Source organism: Lepidochelys kempii, chromosome 2 (assembly GCF_965140285.1).
Source record: "Lepidochelys kempii isolate rLepKem1 chromosome 2, rLepKem1.hap1, whole genome shotgun sequence".
Classification (NCBI taxonomy): domain Eukaryota; kingdom Metazoa; phylum Chordata; order Testudines; family Cheloniidae; genus Lepidochelys; species Lepidochelys kempii.
In genome coordinates, this window is record NC_136381.1 from 64844827 (window position 1) to 64870696 (window position 25870).

The 25870-nt window shown below is 38.8% G+C and overlaps 1 protein-coding gene across 12 annotated transcripts in view; it reads left to right on the top strand.

Annotated features, from left to right (window-relative positions):
* ASPH (aspartate beta-hydroxylase) overlaps window positions 1–25870 on the top strand; it is a 206679-nt gene that overhangs the window by 97072 nt on the left and 83737 nt on the right. For 9 of the 12 annotated variants that reach the window (XM_073331031.2, XM_073331033.2, XM_073331039.2 and 6 more), the window contains 5 exons: window positions 916–960; window positions 1074–1115; window positions 2081–2131; window positions 2897–2941; window positions 19921–19959. In XM_073331031.2, the coding sequence (XP_073187132.1) occupies window positions 916–960; window positions 1074–1115; window positions 2081–2131; window positions 2897–2941; window positions 19921–19959 (222 nt within the window). The remainder of the gene's footprint in view (window positions 1–915; window positions 961–1073; window positions 1116–2080; window positions 2132–2896; window positions 2942–19920; window positions 19960–25870) is intronic. The other 3 variants (XM_073331032.2, XM_073331036.2, XM_073331035.2) reach the window with 2 other exon arrangements.

Here is a 25870-nt window from a genome sequence, read left to right on the forward strand (position 1 = left end):
CATACCTGGTTCAAGTAAGACTAAGCTCGACTGGTGCAAATAGTCTCTGTGTGTCAAAGGGTGACCACCACCTGCCCCCGCCTCAGGGTGGCCCTGCAATCCCCCTGCCTCGATTTCCCTCTTCCATGCACTGGCTGTTCCCCCTCTTCCGAAAGGCCCATCATCCTCCCCCATTCTCCACCATATTTGATAAGATGGCTCCTGCCTGGGGTGCTCTCCAGTTGCAGGTCACAGTATGATAGACCTGTCTGCCTCAATTTCCCCTTTCTCCCAGAGTCCCTAATAACTCCATACATATTGTCCACATGTAAATAGCCCTTTGCAGGGTTAATTTATTACAAAAGTTCCACAACAAAAGACCAATATTCCCCACCACAGTATGTGAAATATTTCAAGTCCCACTAATCCATGAACCCTGGCAACTTTCATCATGCTCCTGCTCTCTGGCATTCGCTGGTAAAGTATAAATTGAGCCTTAGTTTGTCTTAGTAAACATGTCCACTAACTTTAGTGCAGCTAAAATTGAAAAATCAAACACATAAGTCAGGAAATCAAAAAGTGTTGGCTCCTATAGCAATGTTAACTCTGCCATGTAGTACAGTTTCTATACAACACAGTTGTTACTAATGGTTTTGGGAAACTTCTAACATTTTGACATTTTCTTATTTGAAATTGACTTAAATTTTTTCATCTGGAACGCACGCTTAGAGGATGGATGGTCCACTGGTTGAGGTGCTTGCTTGGGAATCGGACACAAACTTCACAGAATTTTCCTTATCTCAGTTCTCTCCCTGTGAGGTTTTCCATGGGAGGGGTAATATGAGCCTTAGAAATTAGCCTTTGCTTTGTTTTGTGGAAAGTTTCTAAAGTGTAGAACTTACTTTAGGTATTGCTACAAATATTCTGTCTTCTTAGCTGCAGGGGCGCTTCCAGAACCAGTAAATGAAGATACAGAGCCAGGTATATGTTTTCTAAGTATAATCTTAAATGTCTGCTATATGCATTTTTTTGAAGTAGTTGACCCTAAAACAGCTAATTTTTTTTGTTTTATTTTTGTAAACCTTGAACTCTAGGTGAAATTCCTGAGGACGTGGAAATTAATAAAAAGCAATCAGGTATGAATATTTGTTTTGTAAAAGTATTTATTTTCATATTCAAATTGCCATATCTGTCAGTTAAATGTAAAACAAAGGGATATAATTAATTAATGTTTCCTACACTGGATTACAAGAAATATTGAGGTTTTAGATCTCCCAATAGAAAATGTTAATTTTGCCCACTGACACATCAACTGTTAAATAAAAGTTTTAATTACTTGCAGAAAGTATTTGCATTTGATTTAAAAAATTGAATGTATGGACTCTTAATTCTGAATGCAGTGTTGTTGTCACCATGTTGGTCCCAGAATATTAGAGACACAAGTTGGGTGAGGTAATATCTTTTATTGGGCCAACGTCTGTTGGTGAGAGACAGAGAAGCTTTAAGTTGGTCCAGTAAAAGATATTACCTCCCCAATCTTCTCTCTTTATTTTGACGACTATTTGAAAAGATTTAAGTTTTGAAAACCTTTAAATTTGTGGCTTTGGTGTTGCTAGCTACTTTCTTGTTGGGCCGAACTTAATACAAAAGCAACTTAATATGTCAGCTCACTGTGAGAAAAATCTTACAAGCCTTACTCTGTCTTTGCTCAGTCAGTGCTTCCAGTGAACTAGATGGGAGTTTTTCCTGAGTAATGCCTACAGGATTTGATCTTATATTAATGTAGTTTTTTTTCTTATGAAAATGTTTTAGTTTAATGAACTTAAAAAACCTTGCTCTAATACAACTAACTGAAAGTGTATATTACTGTTGGTATTTCATATTACAATTATTTCAACTTTTAATACATAGCAGTTTTACTGAAAATGAGATACTTATAGTAGTGAAGAGGCATTAAAAACTATTGCACATAACAGATTTTAATAAGTAATATCTAGTGTCACATCCGTACCCATCTGTTGAGTCTGCAGTTAGTCTGATAAGCAAACTCATGCACACAATACTGTAAATGTATCATACACCTTAATTTTCTTTGTAACAGAGGAAAAAGAACATACAGAAGACACTGTTGCTGTTGAACCTCAGGAAACAGGTTTGTGTAGTAACTCTTCTCAATACATCTCTGAACTCCTAATTGTTTTTAGCAAATATTTCTATTATGAAACTCAAGAACTGTGACTGCTGTGAAATGGAATCCTGTCCTGTAATTAGGAAGTTATGAACTAAATTCTTTTTTCTGTTTCCAGATTTGTTCTGCAAAGGTTAACAGTGTTAAAGTGCATACTATTTTTGAAGCTTTTAGTGTGGTCATTTTTGTAATAACACCTTTGCTGTAATAAATGTTATCAAACAGTGAGGCTGAGTGATGAGGTATATATTTTTGGCTTTAAATACAAAAGGACATAAGAATAGTCATACTTGGTCAGACCACTGATCCATCTGGCCCAGTATCCTGTCTTCGTACAGTGGCCTATGCCAGATGCTTCAGAGGGAATGAATAGAACAGGGCAATTGAGTGATCCATTCCCTATCGTCCAGTCCCAGCTTTTGGCAATAAAATACAGTAATACAATTTTAAATTTAAATGTGTGTAAATAAAGTAAAAAGCATACATGCTGAAAAAGTGTACACGCACATTTCAAAAGGTGTGTGTAATGGGCCCAGTGTCCCCATTACAGACCCCTAGCAAAAGCCCCCTTTTCCCCACACGCTCTAAAAATAATCTGTTCAGAAAGTTATTTTGAAAGAGTAGCATGTGTTAATGAAATAGTTCCTAGTAAAATGACCCATACAGGATTATTTAACAGTTTTGAAAACAGACACATTATATGTAATTGCTGCAAAATTTGATTTACAGAAGTTCCTGTTGAAGCAGAGAATTACTCAAATGATGATCTAGTGGGTAAGTTAATTTTTAGAGTTATCTTTAATAAGATTAAACCCTTCACAGTAGTGAAATTTAGGAAGAAATTTGTGTGTGTGTGAGAGAGAGAAAAGTATAGGTGCTCAAATATTATTACTTGAATTTGCTTTCACTTTCTGAAGTAATAGTCTTATCTTGGTGTGAGTACACCCTTGGACCATTTATTATTGAGTTAACAGGAAGTAACTTCAGAATACTATTCCAATTATTTTTAATTCAAATTTTAAATGAATAAGAAAAAAAATTGCCAAAATAAAAACAGACTGTCCAATAGATGAAGAGGTAAAAATAAAAATGTGTGTATCTGAAGAAAGCAATGCATTCTTTAGTGTAATTTTAGGTACTGGTCTGAGAGGAAGACTTTTTATGACGGGGTGGGCAAACTTTTTGGTTCAAGGGCCACATCTTGGCATAGAAATTGTATGGTGGGTCATGAATGCTCAGAAGTTGGGATGTGGGGGTGGGTGAGGGCTCTGGCTGGAGGTGCAGGCTCTGGGGTAGGGCCAGAAATGAGGAGTTCAGGGTGTGGAAGGGGGGCTCCAGGCTGGGGCAGGGTGGTGAGGTGCGGAGGGGAGGGGTGAAGGCTCTGGGGTGGGGCTAGGGATGAGGGGTTTGGAGTGTAGGAGGGTGCTCCGGGCTGGGATTGAGGGGTTCAGATGGCAGGAGGGGGGATATGGGCTGGGGCAGGGGGGTTGAGGGCTCCAGTTGAGGGTGCAGGCTTGGACTGAGGGATTTGGAGGGCAGGAGGCGGATCAGGGTGCTGGAGGGCGCTCCAGAGGTTTGGGGTGCCGGAGGGTGCTCCAGGCTTGGATTGAGGGGTTTGGAGTGCGGGAGGGGGATCAGGGATGGTGTAGCAGGTTGGGGCGTGGGTGGGGGTGGCTCGGGGGTGCAGCCTCTGGGCAGTGCTTACCTCAAGCATCTCCTGGAAGCAGTGACATGTTCGCCCTCCAGTGCCTACATGGAAGTACGGCCAGGAGGCTCTGCTGTGTGCTGCCCCGTCCGCAGGTGCCACCCTGCAGCTCCCATTGGCCGTAGTTCCTGGCCAATGGGAGCTGTGGGGGCGGCGTGCGGAGTGGAACCCCCGTCTGCCCCTATGCACAGGAGCTGGAGGCAGGACATGCTGCTGCTTCCAGGAGCCGTGCAGAGCGGCCTCTGACCCTGTTCCCCATCTGGAGTGCCAGAGTGGGGCAAGCCCCAGACTGCACTCTCCAGCAGGAGCTCGGGGGCTGGATGCGGCTGGCAGGCCAGATGCGGCCCACGGGCTGTAGTTTGCTCACCCCTGTTTTATGACATGCTACTTTGAGTATTTTTGTCTTAGTCATCGGCTTACCAGACCGCCACAGTACTTCCAGTTCCTCCATTCATTATCTAAATGAACAGAGTGATGCATAATGTTTGTCAGACTCCAGATGTTCAGAACTTAGTACCTTTTGAGATTTAATTCTACAGATAGATACATGGTTTTGTTCCTTTGTCACTATCCAATAAATTGAGCCCCATGCACATGCTTTCCTTGGGTCCTGCTTTCAGAGTTCAACATCAAACATTGCCAGTTTTTCTTTTAAAACAGAGCAGACAAGTTGTAAGAAGTACAGTGCAGAATTTCACATGAGCCGATGGATAGACCTTGCAGTCCAGAGGGAGATCAAATGTGCCCATCCGACTGGGCCACTCTGGGGGTCCCCAGCATAATTTTAGTCAGCCTTTTGGTTAGAGGGCCATCTAATGTATGGCACCCTCCCTGGGCTTCCCAGAATCTCTGAAGTACTGTGTTGTGGCTCCATCCCTAGCCATGCCCTGGAATACCCCCTTCACTAGAGGTTGCCAGGCATCCTTGAAAGGCAGCCTTATGGATGTCCTCCGCTGTACCTGTGCTGTAGGAATCTGTCTCTGGCATGGTTCAGAACTTTTAAGGTCTATTAGACCACTCCAGCTCTTTCATCTGGCATAAAGGGGCTGCAGCAGAGATGAACATCTGATTCACTGTCTTTATTTATTTTTTTGTCATGTTTCCTGTCTCTTCTGGGTGCAAGTCTGTTTCTTTAGTCTTTGATCAATCTAATAGAGTTTTAGTCACATACTCTTCAATTTGTATCATTTAGAATTTGTCAACTTTTTGTTTGTCTTCAAGTGCAAAATATTGTCTGGGTTTATTTCCTGGTACAAGACTAAGATACACTCATCCTTGTTCAGTTTTCAAAAAGTGCTATGGAGAGATTTTGGATGAGTTAGTCTATTGTTTAGTCTTGTTCTCATTCCTCTTTCAGTTAATTCTTCATCCTCAAACTTTTGTGTATCTTACATACTACCTGATATCTCGGATATTTCATGTGCAGGCTATATTTCTGGTTAAAGTTTTCACTATACTACTTTTGATTGAATCATCTGTATTTTTAATTGCAATGAAATCCTATTCAGTTATCATCCAGTAAACAGGTGGTTCAGTGGTAAAATTGTCGCCTACTATACAAGATACCTGCATTTGTTTGACTTTTGGTCAATGCAGGAGTGCCTGTGGTAGTGAAAGATCCAAGAACCCCACGTTATGGCTTTTTCCAAATCTCAGTTGTGAAGTGGTTAGTATGCTAAATTACATAATGAACCTTGACTGAGGGAATCTAAAATGTTTGTAGTAGTACATAATTCCATATTGGCTATGAGGTTTATCCAACAAATGTATTGTTAATCCTGGCATGGTACATTCCACTGCTTATGACACGATATGAACATGGATATGAGATTTATCTAAAAATGCAATTTAGTTAATTGTTTAACAATAGCTGTTTTAGAAAAAGTTTATAAACTAAATAAGGTATGGCTGATAGATATCTTTGACAGTAGTAAATTCAGTAAAGATAGTATCCAGATTTGGTATGTTTTTGTTTTGAGGCTACAACCTTAGTCCAAGGAAAGATACTTGTTATCAAGGCTTATTTGTTCCATGGAAATGTTACTGCTTCCGACTTCAGTACAAATGCAATACCATATGGTAGTACACATAATGAAGAAGCTAACATTTTATGGCTCTGGTGCAACTAGTCCCACAATTTTCAAATTAGAGAATTATCCTACTTGCATAATGTTCTTCAGACTGGTACACAATGTAGTAACATCACCCTATTGTGTGATTTGCATACTGTTTTGATGCTTAATTCAAATTCCAATCATCAATTCAAAATGTTTTGGTAGATGCCATTGCTGTAATTTAGGATTTCTTCTGATGTGATTTTTGCCTCATAATCATGTGTCAGTGAATGTTTCCAATATTTGCTCAGAGTAATTTGGCATATGTTAAATACGAGCGTCTGATTCTCCTATCTTTCCACATGTGTAACTATGTAATCCCTACCACTGTTAATGGAAGCGTGAATGGATCATGTGGCAGAACTGGGCCCTAATTGTTTACTGTGTTCTGGTGTAAAGAGAGCCTTCAAGGCTGTTACAGATTTTCATAAACCATGTAGAGACTGACTCAGAGGTAGTCTATGACATGAGTTTCTACCAGCATGGTAGTGTGTGTGTGTGTGTGTGTGTGTGTGTGAGGGGTCTGGTGAATCCCTGTCTGGAGAAATTGTGCCTTGCTACTGTAACCCACACACCTCCTGGGTGTGGTGTTCTGAGAGAGAGGGAGAGAGTGCTCTACAGCCTTAGCCAACAGCCAGTTGGCTTTTGGCTCATGCACTAAGTTCCAGAGGTCCCAAATTCAATCTCACCCGCTGCCGACCAGGGTCTATCAGTGTTCAAGTGGGGGCTTGTCTGGGATTTCAACTGGGAAGTGTCTGAAGCTCGGGGTGTGCTTCCTCAGCTAGGGGATGTATGTAACCCCCACACCTACTTTGTGTGGTGCTCTGTCCTATCTAGTGGCACTGAGACCACAGAAAGAGATTAATGAGTCTGCTCTACAGCCTTAGCTAACAGCCAGTTGGCTTTTAGTTCATGTGGTAGAGGCTCATGCACTAAGTTCCAGGGGTCCCGGTTCGATCCCGACTGCTGATGACTGGGGTCTGTTGGTGTTACACTACCAATACAGAAAATGCCAGTAGCTAACACAGTTTGACTGTGTGTTTGGTCACAGTAAGTACCCCTTTTTTTTTAAGGTAACTTTCTCAGTCTGTCCCTTAAAATATGAAGATATGTAACTTTCTTTTGCCAGTATTAACAAATAATTTAGTTTAGCATAGCAAACGTGTTTTAGTACCTAAGGGGGACAGAACTTCAACTCTATATTGTTTGCCTCTTTTATATTTGTATTCATTACAGTAACTGAAGTATGAAGGGTAGCTCAGATGAGAGAGTAAAAGACATTTACCAGCCTCTAATCAAGCGTAAATTGATTTGCATGTGGAGTTTTAGAAATCTCATATGGTACAAGTAAAAAGGTCCCATTGTTTAATTACTGCAGATTTCTCATAGCTCCCTTGCTGGTGATTTTAGGGTTATCCTTCCACTGTATGTTGTTTTTACATTTAATACAGCCCTTCTCAAACTGTGAGACTGGCCTTCTGGTGGATGTTGCTCCTCTTCTGGGAAACTCTGGGAAATGTAGGGGGAAGAGAATATATTTTTCTTTCTCCTTAGGACTTGGAATAAACTAGAGCTTGTTAAATTAACAAATTCAGTGCTAATTACTAAATATACTATCTGACTATTCAAAATAAAATGACCCACTCAACAAAAAGAAACCGGCTACACTGTTTATACATACAGTGTGTAAGAAAACCATTAAGTTTTTTACCTTGCTCAGATGAGAAACTCTGGTAAGTGTGGAAAATCTTGATCTAATTGCACAATTCTTTTTAAGAAAATATATATTGTAAATATTGTGAGTCCTGCACTTAGGATGGAAGAATCCAATGCACCGCTACAGACTAGGGACTGAATGGCTCAGCAACAGTTCTGCAGAAAAGGACCTAGGGGTTATAGTGGATGAGAAGCTGGATATGAGTCAATAGTGTGCCCTTGTTGCCAAGAAGGCCAATGGCATTTTGGGATGTATAAGTAGGGGCATTGCCAGCAGATCGAGGGACGTGATCGTTCCCCTCTATTGGACACTGATGAGGCCCCATCTGGAGTACTGTGTCCAGTTTTGAGCCCCACACTACAAGAAGGATGTGGAAAAATTGGAAAGAGTCCAGCAGAGGGCAACAAAAATGATTAGGGGACTGGAACACATGAGTTATGAGGAGAGGCTGAGGGAACTGGGGATGTTTAGTCTACGGAAGAGAAGAATGAGGGGGGATTTGATAGGTGCTTTCAACTATCTGAAAGGGGGTTCCAAAGAGGATGGCTCTAGACTGTTTTCAGTGATAGCAGATGACAGAACAAGGAGTAATGGTCTCAAGTTGCAGTGGGGGAGATTTAGGTTGAATATTAGGAAAAACTTTTTCACTAGGAGGGTGGTGAAACACTGGAATGCGTTACCTAAGGAGGTGGTGGAATCTCCTTCCTTAGAAGTTTTTAAGGTCAGGCTTGACAAAGCCCTGGCTGGGATGATTTAATTGGGGATCGGTCCTGCTTTGAGCAGGGGGTTGGACTAGATGACCTCCTGAGGTCCCTTCCAACCCTGATATTCTATGATTATATGATTTTAAAACTTAGTTTTATGTCAGTGTGTAGGCTACAAGTCTACAATTAATTTTAAAAAAGTAAAGGTGAAGATGTAAGGGGGAGAAGTAAGTGTAAAATGTGTGTCTTGCCTAAATGTCTGCATACATGGGCAGAAATGGATTTTGCTATCGATGCAGGGGAAGTGCATATAGTGGGTGTATGAAAAATGACATCACATGAAAGAGAGGAAGCTACACAGTACCTATTCTGCCATTTCAGAATTGGTGAAGTAGGACTGTTAAATGGAACATTTAGGTTACTGCTGGCACTTGGTAGTGTAACTTGTGATATGCATGATGGGGAAGGAAAAAGAGTTTCCCCTAGCTCCTGATTTGGGATTATTCTCTTTCACCCCTCCTCCTAACACAGCTGGTTTTCCACAGCTGTTACATGCACCTCATTATCACCAAACCAAGCGATAGCTAGCTTGCATCCAGCTGTGTCTGCCATCTAGTCCCCCCCTTTAGGTAGTGGCTTTTTCCTTGTGTTTCAAGCACCCTAGCCTTCCATTTCCCCCATCCCTTGTTTTTGATGGAGTTCTGTGAGCATTTTCTCTACTCAGTTGTCATTTTGGAGAGAGGAGGATAATCTTTTTATAAATTGCTAACTGGGTATGTAACGTTTGTTCAAATATAGATGGTTCTGATACTTTTAGGTCTCAGAATTTACTGGCTGCTTTCACACAGGAGACATTCTTGTTATATCCCCCCTATCCTCCAGAATATAAAATTCACACTTATCAAACAGTCCTGACTGAAAAGACATTTTGGGTGATTGAGTGTTCCCTCTCTTTCAGATGGGTAAAAATCATTTTTTTAAAAAATGACGATACATTTAAATTAAATATTTGAATTTAAAATATTTTTTTAAACATATGTACATTTGAAATTATGACATCCAGTGTTAAGGCCTAAACTTACTATAATCTATTAAAACAATGAGGAATTAACTGTTAGTCTTTAAGGTGCCACAGGACTCCTTGTTGTTTTTGTGGATACAGACTATCACAGCTACCTCCTGATACTTATATCTATTAAAATTACTTAAATAAATATTATTAACCAGTACATGTTTGCTGCTGCAGTTTTAGTCAGACCACTGAATTGGTGGAAGTCACTGGAACCAGAGTTTGTTGAAGTGCTAAGCCACTTTTTGACAGCAGTAGCCTCTTCTGCAGGTGCACAGAGATTATTATTTTCATTTCATTTTATTCAGTTGTTCAGTACAGTTCTGTGCCTAGTTCATTGAAAGTTAAGAAACTAATTGGGAGTTGAAAAAGCAGGAAAGCTTGTTTTCCTCTTCCAATTGATGAATAAAATCTAGGTGTAAAAGGATAAGATCTACTAGTTCTAAAATTGGGAAGGACTTGGTGACCAGAAATAACCAGTTCACTTCACTAAATACAGATACTTCCTTTGTTTAATAAATCAAGTAGTTTAAAATTCAAAATATGTTTTGATAAAAGCATTTACTTTTGTATCCGGCATATTTAAGGTACTGGTAGTTTTGTTTAACTAATAAAAAACTCTTTTAAATGCCAATTTCCATTCAAATAGAATTTGACACAAATAATGAGTAAACAGTCATCTAGGAAATAAAAAATTCACCATTTCTAACATCAAAAATGTAAATTAAGACTCTGAACAGATGTATAGGAGTACTTGTGGCACCTTAGAGACTAACCAATTTATTTGAGCATAAGCTTTCGTGAGCTACAGCTCACTTCATCGGATGCATACTGTGGAAAGTATAGAAGATCTTTTTATACACACAAAGCATGAAAAAATGGGTATTTACCACTACAAAAGGTTTTCTCTCCCCCCACCCCACTCTCCTGCTGGTAATAGCTTATCTAAAGTGATCACTCTCCTTACAATGACAGGTTTCAGAGTAACAGCCGTGTTAGTCTGTATTCGCAAAAAGAAAAGGAGTACTTGTCGCACCTTAGAGACTAACCAATTTATTAGAGCATAAGCTCTGATGAAGTGAGCTGTAGCTCACGAAAGCTTATGCTCTAATAAATTGGTTAGTCTCTAAGGTGCCACAAGTACTCTCCTTACAATGTGTATGGTAATCAAGTTGGGCCATTTCCAGCACAAATCCAGGGTTTAATAAGAACGTCTGGGGGGGCGGGGGAGGGTAGGAAAAAACAAGGGGAAATAGGTTACCTTGCATAATGACTTAGCCACAGATGTATGTTAAGCTATATAATTAGATATAGTGTAACCTTCTGAATAGCAAAAAGTACCAAATTTAGTGCAAAGGCTATATTGAGTTGTGAATGAGCATGTTTTAATAGGTTGATTCTCACTGGTTGGAAACTTCCTTTAGGAAAATAAAAAGTACAAATGCAAAACAAGATTAAAATCCGTTATTTTTCATAGACTACATAGAAGGGTGTGATTATCTAGTCCAGTGGTGCCCAAGCTTTTCCTCCCGTGCCCCACCCCTTACTAGTAAGGGAATGTGTCATTCACACCCCCCCCCCCAGTGCTGGGAGAAGAGCGGTACATCCTCCCTGCTCCCCAACAGGGGCTGGCCTGGGTCCAGTTGCACCCCCTAGGTAGACGCCCAACAGTTTGGGGGCCACTGATCTAGTCTGACTTCCTGTAAAGTAAAAGCCATAGAACTTCCCAAAATAGTTTAAATCAAGGACTTCTATTTTCTGATTTAAATTAATTCACCATACCCTCTTTGGTGTTATACTATATCTTTTCTTTAATTTCACCGGAGTTCAGTTCATCAGAGTTATTCAGTGTGAGTTTCTTCTGTTTATTTAAAACTCTGTTAAGTTGGTGCAACAGAAGTAGCCATTCAATTCAATATGCTCTATTCACTTGGTGCCTTTAAGTGTCTTTGGAAAGCTTGGTTGATTAATATTTAATATATTTGAGCTGCTTTTGGGGAAACTGAGAGATCCAGGAGGTTTCACAGGCATATTATAATGTCAGTAGGGGTGGCTTGCAAATGTAGGGCCAGATTCTCACAATGTGAACTTCAGTTGAGCTGCACATATTTAAACTTGACCGACTAGCACCAGCTGACGATCTGGCCCATTATGTGTGGGATCTCTGGAACAGAGGTGTGCGTGTGTAGGAGTTTAGGTGTGGGAAGCCTCTGAACACTAGGAAAGGAGAGAAGGGGCTTAATACAGGGTTTGGGTGTATTGGAGTTCTGAGACAGGTATTTCTTATGGATTTTGGAGAATGGAAGCCCAGTGGAAAATCTAGCAAGGCACTACAGCACAATAATACTTCACAGATAGACTTGAATACATTGTGCCAGTCAAAGCCAATGATACATCAGGGTAAACAGAATCATTTCTAATCTTTTTTTTTTTTTTAAATGCATGAAACTTCAAGACCCAGTATAGGTAAATTGTGGGGTAGATTATAAACACATTTCATTTAGTTAAAGGCAATAAAATTAATGAAGTTCTGCTTTTTAAAAAAAAAAGCTTTTTAATTGTGAGTTAAGGAAATCTAAACAACCACAGCTTTGTTGTTGTAATTCCATCTATCCTGCGCGCGCATGCAGGATTCAGCAGATTTAGAATCTGCAAAAACTCTGTTTTTAATATTGATAATAAAATATATACCTGCATTAGATTGTACCAAATTTGACATTCTGATGTAAGTAATATTCACTGGAGATATGTGCAACCTAAGTTACTCTAGACTGTCCATCAAGAAATCCTCCATAATCAAGAATTTAAGACCAAAGGTCCTATCAATTCACCTTCCCCAAAATGGCTTGAAAAATTTCAGATTTTGGAATTTTTATAAACAGTTTAAAACCACTGTGGTGAGGCCTTTGCAAGGATGGGCACTCTTGTTGCTCAATTTCTCAAATTTAGGGGATAAGCTATACTAATATAAGCTCCTGTATACTGGTATAATTGTGCCCACACTAGGGAATTGTATCACTTTATCTATATCTGTTTCTAGACCGATATGATTACAGCAGTGCAAAACTTGTTTGTAAACCAGCCCAAGATGTAACCCAGTTCTCAGGGTCTCCAAACAGTCATGGTATGCAGTGTGTCAGAAGTCAATAGTTATTGTAGTGTGATACTTGCCAGAAACACATCCGTCTTACATGAAGGGTTCAATGTGGCAAGGATAGAGGGAAGGGTTCAATGTGACAGAGTTAAGGTTTTTCTGTATTTACACATTTGCCAAATTTCCCCCAGCTTTCTGATTCTTAAAACTGCAGATATTCTTGCAATTTTTTTCTCTTATCTTGTTGTTGTGTGCTTTACATCTTTAAATTCAGCTTAACATGTGGTTGAAATCCCTTTGTACCCTGTCCCTTCTTCCCTTCCACCTGTCACTGACTTTTAAAAATATAACTTTTTTATATTTGGACATGGCCCTAATTTCCTTTGCAAGTTAAATTCAAAGATCTATTCTATTTTCAAAGATCTATTCTTCAGATTAGTATTTAAATTTGGTACTCCCCATCTTCTATAGCAAAGTAGTATAGATCCTGGGAATTATAGCTTTCTCCAAATAAACTACAATGCCACAAAGTTGCATTTTTTTTAGCATGTAGATTTTTTTTTTATTGTGTTTTGGTTGGTCCTTTAATTTAGATTTCCCCTTATTTTTTCAGATACTTAAAGCTTCAAAAAGACTGTTCCTACAGCAGGAGGACCAGCCCTAACCATACGCTACACAAGGGGAGCAGATGGTTGTACTAGATCTCATGATGTAATTACTGAACAGTTCAGGATCTTGGGAAATGAACACTAAAATATTATAAATGGGTTTTAGCCAACTGTCATTTTATTACACTTTTTTTTAACGTTTAGATGTTTAAATTTACATTCCTGTCTAACTTTTTTGTCAAGTTTAGTGCATTCATTGGTTTTATTTCTCTTTCTTCCCTGTTTGTGACAGCTGTATGTTTGACATTCATTTTAGATGTGGTATTCAAGAAATTTGTTAATATTCTATTTATGATGGAGCATCAATTGAATTTTCAGATTTTAATATATATATATTTTTGTTGTAGGTACATACAGGAAAACATTGGGAACAGATTGGGCAAACAATGTACAAATGTGATCATAAATTTAAAAAATGTTACTACTAATGTAACATGAGCTTAACTGCATTTTTATTGGAAACACTAATGAGACATGGAGCTGTGAAGTTATGATTTGTATCTGTCTGCACTGATATGTCAACAGTTACACTACATGAGCTTCAAATCATTTATAATAATTCTACAGTTTATAAAACATACATGTCTAATTCTAAGCAGTATATAGACAGATTATTAAATTACTTTTTCCATAATCCTTTATGTTGAAATTTGAACGCATTACTTTATGCTTATTTGATTTTAAAACTAAGGAACCCGAAGACTTTAAAACAGCCTGGCAGGAAGTCGGGGTGTATATCGACACATAGGTATGTAATTGGAATCAGTTTGGGCTTAGTAAGGCATACTTTATATTGGCCAGAGCACTGACTATCACAGCTGTAATTTATGTATTGTGATACTCAATAAACTATTCAGAGAGGGAAAAATAAAACAGATTTGCATAAATACCCAGCTTTTAATTTTAAAAGCTGACCTTGTCAGATAATATTTACCTAAAAATAAGGTTTAAAAATTTAAGAATACTGTAAATATAAAAACAGTTTTAATGACTCAACTCCATTTAATTTAGATTTTGAGTGACTGAGAATTTTAATAAAGCTGATGTGTTGTCTACCTGTTGCATGCTGCTGTTCCACAACTGTAGAGATGACATCTTTTCATTCTTGGGCTTTTTGTTGTTCCTTTTCAGCTCAGGAATAGTTGCTGTGATTAAAATATTTTAAAGTATCAGTAAAATAACGAAGGTTGTGTTTTAGTTGACAGGGAGATTTTTTTTGTTTGTTTCTTTAACACTGTTTTGAGATTTTTCTGATACACCCATAGGAAAGGACATATGTGCTTGTTTAATGTGTAGGACACCAATTCACTTTGAGTTCCATGAGCAGAGCAAGTGTAAAGTATGCCCCAAAGTGATTTCTTTAAACTTGTCTGGTTAGCAATAATCTTCTTAAACTGTGATGTGGGTTGAGGCAGAGTATGGCATTCTTCTTGGTGTAAAATTCTCAGTGTTTGTGAATTGCAAAGCCATACATTTTACAAAGCCATATTTTGTAGGGAGCTTGGAAGTAAAATTTAAGACTTGTGAAAGAAAAGAACATAAACTTTACTGCATTTTTGTGTAATATGACAGTCTGTTTACAGAATTATGGGACTATGAGGATGTGTTATGCTGTGATCAAATTTTAAACACTTTGTAATTAAGTATGTGATTTTTTTTTTATGAGCTTCTTGTTTACAAAAGAGTGCCAAGCTGGGAATGGTCAAGGGGATCTTTTAAAAAAAAGAAAAAGAAAAGAAAAAAGTGTGTTTCTTCTGTTTTAATGTTATCTGCAATAAAACACAGAAGAATATCTTTGCTTTGGTGGTGTCTTTATTTTGTACTCTTAAGTGCAGAAATCTGGTATCTGTGTTAATAAAGGTGTTTCAGTACCTACTTATCTCATCTACTAATTAATATCACCAATCTGTCCTCATATAGTTCTTTGTCAACATTTAATATACAAGGAGGACAAAATTTGAGCAGGACATAATCTTTATTTTGGTTGTGGGGGAGGGGAGATGAGGCAATGGCAATGGGTTGAGGACATTATCTACGAGAATGTTGCTGCATGTTTACTCCGCTTTTGAAGCTTGTCAGTCCAGTTCTAAAGCCAATTATGTGGTTGGCCAAAATTTGGTCCGGGGTATATATTTTTTTTAGTTTGTGACTTGGAAGGAATGACATTTTACTCACTGAAATACACCAGTGTCTGGCAAAAAGGTTACACATTCAGTGTAAATTTTCTGGAGGAAAATTGTGCCCATGGTCCATATTTTGAATTAGAAGTGTAAAGTGGATGCGGTGCCTACACCATTTAAAGCAGACATTAAAAGGTCTGGTACATCTTGATTCTCTGACAATCCTGTGTCCTAATGTAGACTGGAACGTAGCTGGGCAAAGGGTTCCAAGCAAGGCACATCCCCACCCTTCCCTGTACTTTTCCATGCCTGCCCTCAAGAGACCACGGATTCTTACGCTCTGCTGTCTTTTTCAGTGGTGTTGGAAAACACACCAGTTTGGGAAAATAATACATAAATATCATGAAATAGGTCACCGTTTAACAACTAAAATATATTAAAGTTGAAAATACATTAGCACTTCAGTTGCCTCTGCACATTAGGGAAATACAATGTAGATGGAACTACTATAAGGTGGGTGCATAACTGGTTGGAAAACTGTTTCCAGAGAGTCAGTAATTAGCAGTGCTTCACAGTCAAGCTGGAAGAGCATATTGAGTGGGGTCCTGCAGGAATCAGTTCTGGCTCCGGTTCTGTTCAATATCTTCATCGATGATTTAGATAATGGCATAGAGAACATAGTTAAAAAGTATGCCAAGCTGTGAAAGGTTGCAAGTGCTTTGGAAGATTAAAATTCAAAATTATCTGGACAAACTGGAGAAATGGTCTGAAGTAAATAGGATGAAATTCAATAAGGACAAATGCAAAGTACTCCACTTAGGAAGGAACAATCAGTTGCACACATACAAAATGGGAAATGACTGCCTAGGAAGGAGTACTGTAGCAAGAGATCTGGGGCTCATAGTGGATCACAAGCTAAATATGAGTCAACAGTGTAACACTGTTGCAAAAAAAGCAATCATTCTGAGATGTATTAGTAGGAGTGTTGTAAGCAAGACACAAGAAGTAATTCTTCTGCTCTACTCCATGCTGATAAGGCTTCAGCTAGAATATTGCGTCCAGTTCTGGGCACCACATTTCAGGAAAGATGTGGACAAACTGGAGAGAGTCCAGAAAAGAGCAACAAAAATGATTAAAGGTCTAGAAAAAATGACAGATGAGGGGAGATTGAAAAAATTGGATTTGTTTAGTCTGGAAAAGAGAAGACCGAGAGGGGACATAACAGGTTTCAAGTACATAAAAGGTTGTTGCAAGGAGGAGGGAGAAAAATTGTTGTTCTTAACCTCTGACGATAGGACAAGAAGAAATGGAATTAAATTGCAGCAAGAGCTGTTTAGGTTGGACATTAGGAAAAACTTCCTAATTGTCAGGGTGGTTAAGCACTGGAATAAATTCCTGAGGGAAGTTGTAGAATCTCCATCATTTGGTGATTTTTAAGAGCAGGTTGGACAAACACCTGTCGGGTATGGTGTAGATAATATTTAGTCCTACATGAGTGCAGGGGACTGGACTAGATGACCTCTCGAGGTCCCTTCCAGTCCTGTGATTCTGTGATTCCCACTAATCAGAGATGAGCTAGTGGTTATGATATAACTCTTGTAAATAGGAAATTCTGGGATATACTGCAGATATAAATCATATATTTACAGCAACATATGTTTTGTAAAATTTGATATAAAACCGACATAATTTAGATATTTGTAAAAGAGTATAAATATAAAATAAAACTAAGTAACCACAAACATATAAATAGTATATTAATTAGAGTTGATGTGTGTATGGGTATAGTATGTATTAATTATATATGGTTGTATGTTTAATGTGTATCTGCAAGATGCTGCATATTATCTAAGCATGAAACGGATCATTTTTCTAATATGTAAAATATATTTTCAATTTTGAAAATACTGTTTTTAATGCTACATGAAAAGTAAATGTGTTTCTTCGTGGTAATACGTGTTTTTTGGTTGGTTGTTTTTTTTGTTTTTTTCATGGGCGAGCACTTTGCTTTACATTTGCACAGCTGCTTGCTGGCTGCTGAGAGCTGCTCTAGTTATCACAATCAGCTTAATGCAAGTTTACCCAGATGTTTCGCATTAGAATCACAGCAGTGTAATTTTTCAATAACTACACCCTCCTATTGCTCCAGAAACATTCACTTTTGCACGTTGGTCATAGTGAATGATGACACTCAGGTTATAAGACAGAATGACAGAGGATGGAGGTGCTTTGTATGAGGGTGAAAAACATGGGAAAGGGTTGGTGGGCTTGAAAGGAGCTTGGTCTGGGTCCTGCTAAGTTTAAGACCCTGGCAAGACACTTGCACGGAGACGTCTAATCTCTACTGGAGGAAGACAGTTGTTTACAGTGTTGTTGTAGGTGTTTTGGACCCAGGATATGAGAGACAAGATGTGTGAGATATTTTATTGGACCAACTCCTGTTGATGAAAAAGACGCTTTCTAGCACCACAGATCTCTTCTTCAGGAGGGAGAAAGATCAGATTTGTAAGTCTTTACCATGGAGATGTTAGTTAAAACCATGAGTGCAGATAAGATCACCTAGACATAAGTAGTGAGGGCAGCAGTACTCACTGACCAAGATGCAGAGGGGAACGCTCAGTGAAGTAGGCAGAGAACCAGGTAAGATGGGGAACCAAAAGCTAAGGGAATACAAAATTAAAGGAGGGTACGATCAGTGTCAAAAGTAGCTCAAAAGATCAGGAAGAATGAGGATGGAAGAGACACCCTAAGGACTGCTCAAGAAAAGGTAATTAGAGTCTTTGAGAGCAAAAGCAGCTGAGAGGGCAGAAGCCAGATCAGAGAGAATTCAGAATGAAGCTAGAGAAGGGGAACTTGAGGCAGTAGTTATAGATGGCACATTTAGTGAACTTAGAGATGAAGTGAAGAGGGAAAATTGGGTGAGAATATACCGTACTTTTTACTGAGAGAGGAAAGAACCTGTAGAAATAAGTTGTGAATGGTAAGGGAAGGCAGGAGAAGGGAAGAGCTTACAGAGGTGAGTGGAGTGTGTTGGTGATGGGGGAAAGGATAGAGAGGAGTGGGAAGTTAAAATAGTTCACTACTTCATGATTTACTACACAGTCCTGCCATATGCTCTGTGGATGGAGTTGAGTGACAGTGAATTCCACACGATCATAGAAATCAAAAACTCAGATGTATCAGTTTGTCTCTGTCAGCTAGGGTTGTAGGTCTCTCTAAAATATCATTCCATGAAAACACTGAAATGGACTTAGAAAAAAAAGTTTTTATTACAATTACACATGCAAATAGCATAATTATGCAAACAGGTGACAACTACATTTGTTCATGTACAATCATAAATCAGAGTAAATGTATTCCTTATCCAAGCGGGCCTGTAGCTTTTGAATATATCAATCTATGAATCCTTTCCCATTTCTAATTAATATAACTTGTAGTTTAAAGATGTTTATATTTAATTATGGAGGCAAATAATTCTGACACTCCACCATGTTTATTTAATTCACTATTTTGTAACTTGGTTAATACATTACAAGGCACAAGTCAATATTAAGGGAGAATTTAGCAATCTAGGCATATTGAAGTAGCAGTAGTCACTCCATAGTTAACTGTAAAGATTTTACATGCTGCCGATCATTCCAGGATAGAATTTTTAGGAAGTCTGGTAAAAATCAGGCAATTTTAAAGATTTAGTGTGTTGAAAATGTAGCTGTAGTTTACTTTTTTCTTTTTCTTTTTCATCAGATCTCCAAAATGTCTAGGCTTAGGAATTTCTCATTTGTTTTGTTTTTGTAGCCCTTGCTGAGGAGAATTGTCTTTTAGTATTTTAATTAGTGTGTAGGTTAATGAGAGAAATTCTATGAAAACTATAAACATAGAGATATTAGGTAGATTGCATTGATACATACTTTCAGGCTGGGCTGTTTTCCCAGGAAATGTTTTGTTTGTCATTATAAAGCTATCTGAAGTACTAAATAGGTAAATTAATATATATCACAGGTAAAATATTCACAAACATCTAAATGACTCAGAAGCCTAAGTTCCATTTTTCAAAACTGACTTTGGCACCAAGGATCCTAAATCTGACTGAAAGTTAGAGATTTAAACACATTTGAAATTTTACTCCTATTGTCAAGCATAAGTGAATAGGTAAAATTAAGAAAAGTAAACAGAACCCATAGGTACAAAGTTAATCAAACATTTAGTGGCTGAAGAACTTAGAAGAATTATGTATAATATTGTGTGTGTGTGTGTGGATATCATTCACATACGTGTGGGGCGGGGGACGGACTTTTATCTTCTTTGGAAAAGATTGCTATTAGTTCTAAAACATTTCATGCAGCATTATCCCCATCCTGTGTTAGATAATAAGCTATAATTGAACTATAAAGTACCCAAGCATTTTTGATGAAAATGACTTAAGTGAAAATATGCTGCCATGAAGTCCTACAAAAAGTTTTTACGTTAACTGTCTCTTTTCCATAGGTATTGATTTACTGGTAGTGTGTTTTTGTACTGTTCTTCACTAAAATGCTTATGCTATTTCATTTTTAATCTTCCAGGAAAAAGTAAAGAAACTGAACAGGAACAAAAAGAAAAAGGTAAATGTCTATTCTCTTAAGGATGAGAAAGTTGTATTACATTGAAGACCAAAGTTATACCTTGTAGAAAGTGCGATTTTCATTAAATAGATAATTTGAAGTTAAATAAGCATAAAGTGTATTTGCTTTTGCGAGTTAATGTAAGAGTAATCTGAGAGCTGTGTTCTGTGTCATGAAGTCTCACCAATTTGTTCCCATGCATATGATACAGAAGATGGAATTAGCTAATCATTAGTAGTCCCCCTTGACAAAGCTTGAAACACACTAGCAGAGTAGCATGGGGGGACCTTCTGCTTCAGCCCATTCCATGTTTGTTCCATGGATAAGCAAACTATCAGGCACAATTAAAACTGCCGTGTTCTTATAACATCGTTGAGCAAGCCCTTTTGTCCTCCTGGGAGTACATTATGTGTTCTGTATATGGCATGTATTTTCCAGAAGTAGTATTTTTGAAGTGTTTCAGGGAGCTTTGAAAATAAGGATTGGGACAGGAACAGTCTTTGTTCTGTGTTTGTACAGTGCCTAGCACAACAGGGTCCTGGTCCATGATTGGGGTTCCTGGATGCTACCATAATATGTATAAATTATTGTTATTTTGACTACAGATTTTTGAGGACAAATTAAAAAACCAAACCAAATTCAACACATTACCTAAAATAGCATTTCCATATCTAAATATGTATGGAAGTATTAAACAAATTCTTTGTGCTATAGAAAGCAAGGAATTTCCTCCTTCCATTTCCAAACTCATTTCTAACATTTCTAACCCTTCAAGGTCATAACATTGTCCCTTAAATTTGTATCTGGTCTGGGATTGAAGATCTCTCATCCTGAGCCTCAGACCAGTGAAACTGGGGGGGAGCAAAAGTTCCCTATTTTAAGTTGTAAAGAAGGAAATATTTTGGTGATCGACTGATTTAAAGTTAGTTGAAGCTGTGTACAAATTTGTAATATTATAATTGGTCCTAAGGAGATGAATTACTAGACAGAGTGGAAGTGAGGCTGGCAAAGGTATATGCTAATAAAAGCTTTCATCATATGGCTCTCTCATATGGGTCACCACCACACATACAGTATATACCTATCCATGAATCTAAAATCCTTGTACAGTAACTCTAGATATTTGTGCAGCAACATAGAACACCGTTAAAGCATGGCTGCCTTGGTTAGTACAATAAAAATCTAGTATGAACTAAATAATATACTAAGTTCATAAACTTCATACTTAACATCCTGTACTTGCATTCAATTCAGAAAAGTGGATATATTGTTTGGAAAAATTGGTGTGTGCATTAAATGGACACCAGATGGCTCTAAAAACAACTCTCATTCTACTTAAGTGTTTGCCTGAAAACAGTACATACATGAGTCACATTATGATAAGGTATCTGCTACTTTAGCACCAGGGTTCCTCCATATGTGGCTGCATCCCCTGTGGTCAGACAGTGCACACTGAGTAGTGCTGACTACTCTGGGGAGCTCCTTCACTAGGAGGCATCAGGGGCTTCAGGGTTTCCTTTCTTCCCTGGTGGAACCATAATTTTTATGTTTCCTGGCTTCTGAATCCTTAGCCACGCAACTAAAAATGTTCTTTTAGCATAATGGGTTTTTGATGGAATTTCTAGGACTTTTTCCTCCTAACTTTTTTAAAAAAAAGTATTTAGTTATGTATGTACTGCATGTATGTATGTAGTTAGTAACGTAGTATTATTGTATGCATGTAGTTATGTATGTATTTAGTATATGTATGTAGTCATGTATGTATGCATGAAATATTTATTTTTTAATAAATCACTTGGTTTACTTGAGAATTAAACTAAGAGATTGGAAAAATAAGTGCAAGGATGTGAACAGTTGCGGGGGGATAGGCTCAGCAGGAAATATGGTACTCTAATAAGCTTAAATACTTGACAATTAAAAATGTTCTAGGTAAATTTAATTAAACCATTTCAACTGTAGAATGAAATAATAAGAAATAGAATCAGGTGCCCACGTATATAGAGATCACATTTCAATCAGGACAAAAGCAAGGGTAAAGAAAAACTCACCACCATCCTCATTCAAAAATGGAAGTATATATAAAATTATAACTTGTTCAAGATTACTTTAAATATTCCCAGGTAATGCATTGATTGGTGCAGCGTAATGGTAGAACCTTCTCCAGGCAGTGCATGCTAGAATGCACATGAGCACCCTCTACCTCTCCCCTAAGGATCTCCAAATGATCTGAGGGTGAGGCTATCTGTATATGGGGATGCTGCACCCTCTACTTTTTCAGTTCCTTCCAAATAATTGCGCCAGATGAAAGTGAACTGCTCTGGTCCATCAGATCAGCGGGTTTTCTCTTAGATTAGCAACTTTAGAGAGTTGTAGTTGTTAGTTTTTAGTGTTAGTTTAGTTACAGAGTTTGTAGTTAGCTGAGTTTGGTTTCAGGTTCAGGTTCAGTTCCATGTGATGGTGGACCTAAAGAAAAAAGCCCGGTTTTAAGAGAGGCACTTCAACACATTCTTGGCATTGCTCGAACATGTTAGATGTCTTAATTGCCTCAAAGAAGGTCACTGTCATTCTGTCAGACTTTCACACCCAGAGCATGTAAGGAGAGGCAGAATAGACTTCAGGTGCTCCTGCTTAAGAAAGTTCGTGTTGCTAAGCTGTTGGGTTCTATGAGAGTGTCAGATCTGAAGACTAAGAGGCTTGTTTTGGTTCCAACTGCTTTGTCTGGTAAGGCTAAGGTGCTTAAAGGATCCTGGGGATGTGTTGGGCTCTTGTTTCTGTTTCGTCAGATCCTCCTATTAAGGTTGCTGAGGTGTCCGAAGGCACTGTCAGTTCAGTTGGTGGCAAAGAATCTTAAGGTTAAACTCTTGGTTTCAGCTGTGTTGGTTCAGAAGAAGGCGGTGAGAGAGAAAATGGCCATTAAACCTGTATTTAATTAAAATTCTTAAAATCCTGGACTACTCCATATTTGCCTATTCTTGTAGGCTCTAACTTCTTCATAATTAGGGTCCATCCACCCAAAGCTAAAACTTTTAGCAGGGCCCATTCTCCCCAAAACAGCCTGTCCCTGGGATATTGCTCTTTCTGTCTCCACAGTCCTTCATTCAGACTTCACAATAACCCAGGCCCCAGTAGTTTGTGGCATAGTGTCTTTAACAGCCTGTCATAAATATAAAGGGAAGGGTAAACCCCTTTGAAATCCCTCCTGGCCAGGGGAAAGCTCCTCTCACCTGTAAAGGGTTAAGAAGCTAAAGGTAACCTCGCTGGCACCTGACCAAAATGACCAATGAGGAGACAAGATACTTTCAAAAGCTGGGAGGAGGGAGAGAAACAAAGGGTCTGTGTCTGTCTGTAGTCGTCTTGGCCAGGGACAGAACAGGAATGGAGTCTTAGAACTTGTAGTAAGTAATCTAGCTAGGTATGTGTTAGATTATGATTTCTTTAAATGGCTGAGAAAAGAATTGTGCTGAATAGAATAACTATTTCTGTCTGTGTATCTTTTTTGTAACTTAAGGTTTTGCCTAGAGGGGTTCTCTATGTTTTTGAATCTAATTACCCTGTAAGATATCTACCATCCTGATTTTACAGGGGGGATTTCTTTATTTCTATTTACTTCTATTTTTTATTAAAAGTCTTCTTGTAAAACACTGAATGCTTTTTCATTGTTCTCAGATCCAAGGGTTTGGGTCTGTGGTCACCTATGCAAATTGGTGAGGCTTTTTATCCAACATTTCCCAGGAAAGGGGGGGTGCAAGTGTTGGGAGGATTGTTCATCGTTCTTAAGATCCAAGGGTCTGGGTCTGTAGTCACCTAGGCAAATTGGTGAGGCTTTTTACCAAACCTTGTCCAGGAAGTGGGGTGCAAGGTTTTGGGAAGTATTTTGGGGGGAAGGACGCGTCCAAACAGCTCTTCCCCAGTAACCAGTATTAGTTTGGTGGTGGTAGCGGCCAGTCCAAGGATAACGGATGTAATATTTTGTACCTTGGGGAAGTTTTGACCTAAGCTGGTAAAGATAAGCTTAGGAGGTTTTTCATGCAGGTCCCCACATCTGTACCCTAGAGTTCAGAGTGGGGGAGGAACCGTGACACAGCCCCTCTCTCCCTGGTTCTTCTGGTGCTCAGTGCAATCTTGGTTCATATAGGGGCAAAGCCATCCTGCGTGCCCCACTTCTTCAGTCAAAACATACCATTGGTTGAGCCCTGTGGTGCCTTCTCTTTCAGTGTCAACAATAACTGACTCTTTTTCGCATCATGATGCCTCCTCAGCAGGCCTCTCCTGCATATTGGACATTCCCAAAAATTGGAGCTGGCATTCCCAAAGCTCTGGCTGCCCCTCCATATGCTCTTCAGCATATTCATAAATGATCTGGAAAATGGGGTGAACAGTGAAGTGGCAAAATTTGCAGACCATATGAGATTACTCTAGACAGTTAAGTACAAAGCTTGGCTGCAAAGTTACAAAGAGATCTCACAAAACTGTGTGACTGGGAGACAAAATGGCAGGTGACAATCAGTGTTCATCAGTGCAAAGTAATGCACACAGGAAAACATAATCTCAACTATCCAGACTAAATGATGGGGTTTAAATTAGCTGTTACCACTCAAGAAAGGCATATCTGAGTCATTGTGGATATTTCCCTGAAAACATCTTCAGTGTGCAGCAGCAGTCAAAAAAGCTAAGAGAATGTGAGAAGGCATTAGGAAAGGGATAGATAATAAGATAGAAAAATATCACAAGGCCACTTTCAATCCACTGTACATCTACAACTTGAATACTGCATACAGTTCTGGTTGCCTCATCTCAAAAAAGATACATTAGAACTGGAAAAAGTGCAGAGAAGGGCAACACAAATGATTAGCAAAAAGAAAAGGAGTACTTGTGGCACCTTAGAGACTAACCAATTTACTTGAGCATAAGCTTTTGTGAGCTACAGCTCACTTCATCGCTCACGAAAGCTTATGCTCAAATAAATTGGTTAGTCTCTAAGGTGCCACAAGTACTCCTTTTCTTTTTGCGAATACAGACTAACATGGCTGTTACTCTGAAACAAATGATTAGGTTATGGAAGAGCCTCCATATGAGGAGAGACTAAAAACACAGGGACTGTTCAGCTTAGAAAATAGGAGACTAAGGGGGGATGTGATAGAGGTCTATAAAATCATGACTGGTGTGGCAAAAGTGAATAGCGAAGTGTATTTACCCCTTCACATAACACAAGAATCAGAGGTCACCAATAAAATTAATAGGCAGCAGATTTAAACCAAACAAAAGGAAGTATTTCTTCATAAAACACACAGTCAGTGTGTGAAACTCATTGCTGGGAGATGTTGTGAAGGCCAAAAGTACAACTGGGTTTAAAAAAGAATTAGATAAATTCATGGAGGATAACTCCATTGATGGCTGATAGCCTAGATGGTTAGGGATGTAGCCCCGTGCTCCGGGTGTCCTTAAACTCCAGCTGCCAGAACCTGGGAGTGAACAGGAGATGGATCACTTGAAATTGCCCTGTTCTGTTCATTCCCTCTGAAATATCTGACACCAGCCACTATCAGAGAGGGTACTGGGCTAGCTGGGCCATTAGTCTGACTTAGTATGGCCATTCTTATGTTCTGAGGGTTAACATCTTCCAGCTGAGAAAGGTCTCTGCACTGCATTGCTTGGTTATCCCTTCTTAATGGGAGGGTGTCTCAAAATCCCCCTTCTCGTGCCAGTTGTCTCAGCATGTGCCTGCCCTGTAACGCCGCATCCTGGCCTAGTGTGGCATTGCAGGCACTCTCTGCCTAAGTTTCCCTTCTTTCAGGGCTTCTTAACAACTCCATACCCCAAAAGGGTGGAAGACAAAATTTCCCTACTGAGGTTCTACTTCATTAAATCCAAACAAGCTTGAAATAAAGTCTTTCCCCTGGGGCTCAGGGGT